Genomic DNA, 7,594 nt, shown 5'->3' on the forward strand with positions numbered 1-7,594 from the left:
GAGGAGATGGATGGAACTCCTCAATGACTATGACTTCACATTAGAGTACCACCCGGGGAAGGCAAATGTGGTGGCCGATACATTGAGCATGAAACCAAGAGGTGTGGTGGCTTCACTTATGGTCCAGGAATGGTTCATGCTCGAAACTGCATCAGAGTTTGATTTGGTACCATCGGGAGGAGAACCAAGGGTCTTTCTTGGTAGTGTCACGGTGCAACCCACATTGATCACGAGGATCATACAGGGTCAGGCGCAGGATAGACTCTCACAAGCTAAGTTGGCAGATCTTGTAGTTGATACGCTTGATGAGTGCCCTTCTGAGTGGAGAGTTGGACCCGATGGAGGGCTGAGGTTTGGGACAAGATTGTGTGTCCCAGATTGTGACGATCTTCGGGAGGAGGTCATTAGTACGACACATCGATCGCGTTATACCATTCATCCAGGGAACACCAAGATGTATAAGGACCTATGCAGGCAATTCTAGTGGAACGGTATGAAGAAAGATGTAGCGGAGTTTGTATCAAAGTGCCTTACATGTCAACAAGTGGATGCAGAACATCAACGACCAGATGGTATGTTGAAACCACTGACTATTCCTCTTTGGAAGTGGGAGCAGATATCTATGGATTTTGTGACTGGATTGCCTAGATCGAAGAAGGGTCACGATGCAATATGGGTTATAGTCGATCGGTTGACGAAGTCGGCTCATTTTCTTCCTGTGTCGATGAAGTACTCAGTGGACGTGCTTGGGAAACTATATGTGGATGAGGTGGTGAGACTTCATGGTGCTCCAGTTTCTATTGTTTCGGATCGAGATGCACGTTTCACTTCGAAATTCTGGGGTGGTTTGCAGAAGGCGATGGGTACTACCTTAGATATGAGTACAGCTTTTCACCCTCAGACGGATGGACAGACGGAGAGGTGAATCAGGTGATGGAAGACATGTTGAGAGCATGTGTGCTGGATTTCAAGGGTAGCTGGAAAGACCCTTTGAGATTGATTGAGTTTGCCTACAACAACAGCTACCATTCTAGCATTGACATGGCACCTTATGAGGCTCTTTATGGTAGACCATGTCGTTCACCGATCTATTGGGCCGAAGTTGGTGATGAGGCACTGATGGGTCCAGAGGTGGTTCAGGAAACCACGGAGAAGATCTCGATCATTCGAGATAGAATCCGGACTGCTCAGAGCAGACAGAAGAGCTATGCGGACTTGAAGAGGAGACATGTAGAATTTGTGATCGGCGATCATGTATTCTTGAAAGTTTCACCTATGAGGGGTGTAATGAGATTTGGCAAGAATGAAAAGCTGGCACCGAGGTACGTTGGGCCCTTTGAGATACTTGAGAAGGTGGGTGAATTAGCATATCGACTAGCCTTGCCTACTAGCATGTCGGGCGTTCACAACGTCTTCCACATTTCCATGTTGAAGAAGTATGTACCAGAGGAGTCGCATGTGATCGATCATAGCACCATTGAAGTGAAGGAAAATGTCACATTTATTGTTGAGCCAGTTCGTATTCTGGATAGATCCACAAAGAAGCTTCGGAGGAAAGAGGTTAAGCTAGTCAAGGTATTGTGGAGTCACCATGATGAGGGTGATGCATCTTGGGAGCTAGAATCGGACATGATGACCAAATATCCACAGTTGTTTGTTGAGTGAGCTTGAAGTTCGGGACGAAATTCCTTTAAGGGGGGTAGATTGTAATAACCCTAGTTTTCGAACAATATTTGGTTTGATTTGGATTCTATCAAGTTGTGAAATTTAATTAGAATAAATGTGATTGTTTGCGACGTTACGAAACTAAAACGTAAACGTTCTCGGAACGTTTAATCCGAAAAACGTGACGTTACCGCAACCTATTTATCGACTTTTATTCCGTTGCTCGGTTGTGAAAACTTTCTTCACGAAAGTTATAGAACTCGTCGATACGAGTTCGTGAGTATGTGACGCGTTCTAATCGGACGTCAGATGTGGAATTTATTAATGTCGGAAGTTAGTTTCCGATTTTGAAAACGAGTATAAATAGGATAATTGTGTGTTTAGGGTTTCCATTTCAGGAAAACCCACTTTCTCTCTTCTCTCCGCCTCCCTCCCTCTTTCTTTCTCTCTCCCCGAAACTCTCTCCCTCCTCAGAAACTTCCTCCATCGATCCGCCGCCTCCAGGCCGACGTGTCCTTCACCGCCGACACCAGCAGCCTCGCAAGCTCGACGCAGTCCCCCTCCAAGCAAGCCACGGTCTCCAGCGCCACCGTGAAGCTTCGACGTGATTCGCAAGGACCGAACCCAATCGGTCCGAACTCTCTGACGAGCTCCGGCGTTCCCAAGGCCCGGAATAGGTGAGGTTTCCATCTAATTGGATATTGTGATGCTTGTTGTGTGGATTTGTGTTGTTTTTGGTTGGATTGATGGAGTTTTAGAGGAGATCGGAGGGGGAGGGATTTGGGGGAGATGCCGCCGCTATGGGTGGTGCGTATCGGTGCGTGGAGGAGGTAGGAGACGGCGTGAGGCCGTGGGAAGGAAGAGGGAAGGAAAAGAGAGGATTTTGGGGCGGCGGTGGCGTGACACGCGCCGTTGGTGGCATCGGCGGCGTGAACAGTGTTTCCGGAAGGGTAATTTTGTAATTTATTTACGTACGGTAAATGTAAATGTAAATTTTATTTACGTACGGTAAATGTAAATTTTATTTACGTACGGTAATTGTAAATATAAATTACTTTTAATAAAGGTAAAAAGTAATTTTAGAAGGGTAATTCAGTAATTATTATTTACTGAGACAGTACGTACATTTGAATAGTATTTATACGTATAGAAATACGTAAACAGTATGTACTCGTACAGAGATACATATTGGATGTGTATTTGTACAGTAATACACAAATAGTAAATACGTGAACATTAACAGCCGAAAATTGGTGAACAGTACCGATTATTACTGTTTCGGCATTTAAAGGTTTACGAAACGATTCTAAATTCTTTTCTTATTTTTTCAAGGTAATCAATAAATCAAGGAAAGAAATTATCTTCGGAAATTGTGGAATTACGCTCGAGTCGATAAGGTGAGTAAAATCTCACTTATTTACGAATCTACCCTTGCGGTGAATTCAAGATTTTTGCAAGAGTTTTAAATATTGAAATACGACATGTATATGATATAGTGGAATATATATATTCGTATAAATGGTAAATAAGTACTTATATATATAGTTTGCTATATTATATACTGTTATGAATTCATATGAATTAGTCATTTCGATGACGAGAATTATATGACGAGCATGTGAATTAAATTGTACAATATGATGTGAGATTATTGTACGTGATTTTAATATGTGTTTGTTAAACGTTTTGTCTTCGGACGTGTTTACTAATTATGACACGTATACGATATAGTGGATTATATATATTGTATAAATGGTAAATAAGTACATATATATATATAGTTCGCTTAATAATGTATTGTTATGATATTATCGTGATGATGTCATTTCAATGACAAGATTTTATCGAGCATGTGAATTTTGATTTGTACAATATGATGTGAGATTATTGTACGTGAATTTAACATGGAGATTGTTAAATGTTGATTTGTCTTCGGACCTGATTTAGTACAATATGATGTGAGATTATTGTACGTGTTTGGCAAGTCGGAACCTAGCCTTTGGCCGGGCGAAAGTTACGACAGTTAGAGCTCTAGTCTGTCTGCCCACTCTGCCGTAGTACTGCATGTGAGGTAACGGGTGGTTATTGGCTCATGAGTACTCAGATTGTTTTGGATGTTGGGTAGCGGGTGGTTACCCAATATCAGCGGCGTACTACGTGAGGGGTAACGGATGTGTACCAGCGTTCATTAGTACCCGTATTATAAATGTTTTTGGGTAACCAGAAGGGTTGCCCGATTTCTCATGAGCACTTTCATTTCATATATTTTTGGGACAACCAGATGGGCCGTCCATTGACTCATGAGGGCATTTATATTTGCTGATTTGTGATTTTTCGTATATATATTGATATGCGAAATATATTTTAATTTTACTCATGCGAGCTATAAGCTTACCGGGTTTGTGTTTACAATCCCGGTGCACCAATTCGATGGTGTAGGGGATACTTCCGCAAGTGTTGATTAGTGGAGATTGAGTGACGACTCCGGAGACTCGAAGTCATTCGCATCTTGCTTGTGGTGAGGTTTTTTAGTGTGGATTTGTGTGTGAGAATTGGTGTGGATTTATTTGTGAGATTTGTGAGAGTTTGTGAGGATTATTACATTTCCATCTTATGTAATGTTGAATTATAATTTGGGTTGTAATAATTGGTTTTCTGAGTTGTATTGAGAACTCAGTAATGATCCGCTGTGCATTTTAAATGAGTTCGATTTCATTGAAATTGTTTAGTGTTTAACGACTTTGAAATTTTGAGTTTTTAAGCTCGAAATTTTAGGGTCGTTACAAAAAATGTATATATACTATATAATGTATATATAGCAATGTTTTAAAAAACGAAGGCGTACCCTAAGGCGTTTTATTGAGAGCCTCGAGCTTTAGAACTTGAGGCGCATAAAGCATAAGCCTTATGTTATAAAAAATTAGTAGTTAAATGTGTAAATATATAATTATACACATACAAAAAGAACAAATATACATAAGAACTTACCAATGTATTACATTTAGATATAATGAAATTCATAATCCAAACGTTTTAGATAGTTTTCATCAAATTAAATACATTATATAAATAAATATAAAAAGATACTTAAAAAGATTTTTTTCTAAGGCGTAGTAAAATGCGTAAAAGGCGTAAAAAACGTAACGTAAGGCGTAAAAAGCGAGCCTCGGTGTCTAGACCGAAAAACAAAGGCGTTATGTAAGTAACTTTAATCTTTTTAAGCCTCAGGCGAGTCTTGAGGCGAATTTTTTAAAACATTGATATATAGTACAGTCAGAATGGTTGATCATGCTTTAGTAACACTTCTCAATTGATCCTAAATTCCTAATTAACCAAAGTGTGGTGTTTGCCACTTTCATACCAAGAAATTAAACTGCGTTCTTCATTATGCTTACGCATGTATATGCTTATTCTTAGCCCTGTACCCCATATGCGGTTATGACAATGATAAGGAAATAAACACAATCTTAGCGGTAAGGTCTGTACTTTGTTCATATACAATGTGTAGAACGAAACTCAGTCACAATTCAATAGCAACCAAACAGATAAAGTGATACATGTACTATATATTCAAGATATATCACAATTAGATCGAGTACAGATCGAGAAGAATAAATGTAGAAAATAAGGTATGCATGCAGGTCGAGTACAGAGTACGTCGTCTAATTATAATATATCCAAGGGAAATACCACACTAGCAAACTACCAATTTCTTTTCATCAACATTCGTGTGCGTTCTACAGTCAGATTTGTTGATAAGCTTCAATGAAACTGATCGAATTTTCTGTTATATATTCCTAATTGACCCAGTATGCAATTGCTATCCATTTTTCATACTACGTACCGACCTTGTAGCTGTTCTTCTTTTTGCTTCTACGTGGTTATGGCAAAGAGTACCAATCTCTCTAGAAGTTAACCTCTACACGCACGTCTCGTTATAAGATCAGAATTGTATAGTCAAAAATCACCAACCACAACTTGTTCAACGATCCATTATAAGTACGAATCTCTCGTGCACTCTATCTCCAAGCGCTTCAACCCACGACAAACATATTCCAAGGGATTCATCATCGGAGAGTAAAAGTACATATTGAAAAAAGAAAAGATGGCTGGTTTTCAGTGCCCCGGTAATGTTCATGCATCATGATTAATTTGCTTCCTGACTCCTGAGTTTTTGCAAATAGTAAGTAATCGATGCTAGTATGTACTAACTTTTGTGAGTCCATGTTGCAGCTGGTAAAGATTCATGGCCTGAACTGTTGGGAGCTCAGGGGACGGATGCAAAGGCAGTAATTGAGAGCGAGAACCATTTGGTCAAGGCAGAAATCGTGCAAGAAGGAACAATTGTCCCTGCTGATTTAGTGCCAGTGTGTGATAGGGTTCGTGTTTGGGTCGATACATGTGGCACCGTTACCCGGGTCCCTACCATTGGTTAATTGATTCATCGTCACTTTCAAATATTTGAAGAAAATCATCTTGTCGAAATATTACTGAAATAACATGGAGAACGTTGTATTTCCATGCAATTTTAATTTGTAGTAAACTGTACGTAGTTAATTTGCTTTCCTTAATTCCCCTGTATTCTCCATCAATCCATATAAATAAGACTTCTGTTGTGTCTTCTCCTAGCTCTAAATATATCATTTTCTGATCACCCACAAATGTTATTAGATCATCTTTCGTAGATATTAGATATACGAGACACCATGCTCCTATGTACGTAGGCTTTCAATGACTGCTACCGAACATGTCAGATTTTAGTAATTAAATAATTTTATAGAGAACGTAAAGTGATAAAACATATAAAGATAATATGGAATACAAAACTATAGGTCTAAACAGACTAAACGATCACCTCTTACTTATATACAGCTATTAACCACGCACAGATGAAACTTCTTACTTAGTAGAGAAGACTATTAAGTGCAGAGGTGACCATTAGTTCTTAATGATCTGTTTTGGTTTGGGACTTTCCTTAGGTGTCTGTCAAATTCCCTGTAGAAAATTACTCGAGAAATTTGTCTTTGATTACACAACATTACTATGCAACTCCTTGGAAAAGAAACGACGTCCAATATGGACTCCAGATGAATCCGATCAAATGTGCCACCAAACCGAGCAGTCTTGACTTCAGTTTTTAGAAAATTTAGTATCAGATCGAAAGATGCAAGTGGGAATAGGTATCAACGTCGACAAACACCTATATAAGGTCGATGCGGACTAAACATGATTAAGAACCTAAAGAAGGAGTCTACCATTCTGGTTGCATTCATCTTCAGCGTAGATTTCGAATACGGCTTTACTTATCACGCCATTTTGCCCATTTATCATTTCATATTTCTCATGATTCCCCTAGAAAGCTCATGCCGCCTCTCTACGAGCTCTTCCTCCAACAACTGATTGAGTTCAATGTACGTCAGCTTCGATCAGGAGCATTACCAATCATCGGCAGCTGCTCTAATATTTAAATTCAATCACCCCTTTGATGACTAGCTAGGGTCTCTTACGTTGGTGCGTTGAACTTTTCTTAGGAATTATGATCATTGATCAAGGTTAGTTATTAGAAGTAAGGAGTTGAATGATCACTTATACTGAATGAGGAAGATTGAAAAGTTAATTCGGTAAAGTTACCGTACTTAAATTTAGTTTTAAAAATTGTAATACCCCGAAAATTCATATATAATTTCCAATGAATTTCCCGATATTATTAAGTTGGTAATTGTCCAATTTTATTTCACGAGAATGAAAACGAAAGGGTTCGAAAAATTAATTGTTCGGGAACGTTCAATTTGACGAGTCTAAGAGTTCACTTTTGACTCATTAGGTTTCTTAGAAAACTTCTTTCATGAAAGTCGTAGAGTTCGTCAATAAGAATTCGTGGACACGCGGCACGTTTAAATTGAAGTTCGTATGAAGAAGTTACGAATCA

General features: G+C 39.1%; 1 protein-coding gene across 1 annotated transcript; it reads left to right on the top strand.

Moving 5' to 3' along the window:
- Positions 1-5,710: 5,710 nt before the first annotated feature.
- LOC126791701 (glu S.griseus protease inhibitor) lies at positions 5,711-6,281 on the top strand. The gene is made up of 2 exons (XM_050518164.1): positions 5,711-5,792; positions 5,899-6,281. The coding sequence occupies exons 1-2, from the start codon at positions 5,771-5,773 to the stop codon at positions 6,099-6,101; spliced, it is 225 nt and encodes a 74-aa protein (XP_050374121.1). The 5' UTR covers positions 5,711-5,770; the 3' UTR covers positions 6,102-6,281.
- Positions 6,282-7,594: the final 1,313 nt, after the last annotated feature.

This window comes from Argentina anserina, chromosome 4 (genome assembly GCF_933775445.1).
Source record: "Argentina anserina chromosome 4, drPotAnse1.1, whole genome shotgun sequence".
Lineage (NCBI taxonomy): Eukaryota > Viridiplantae > Streptophyta > Magnoliopsida > Rosales > Rosaceae > Argentina > Argentina anserina.

Coding starts and splice junctions, on each gene's coding strand:
- LOC126791701 (XM_050518164.1), top strand. CDS start 5,771: ATGGCTGGTTTTCAGTGCCCCG. Junction 5,793..5,898: donor GGCTGGTTTTCAGTGCCCCG/GTAATGTTCATG, acceptor TCCATGTTGCAG/CTGGTAAAGATTCATGGCCT.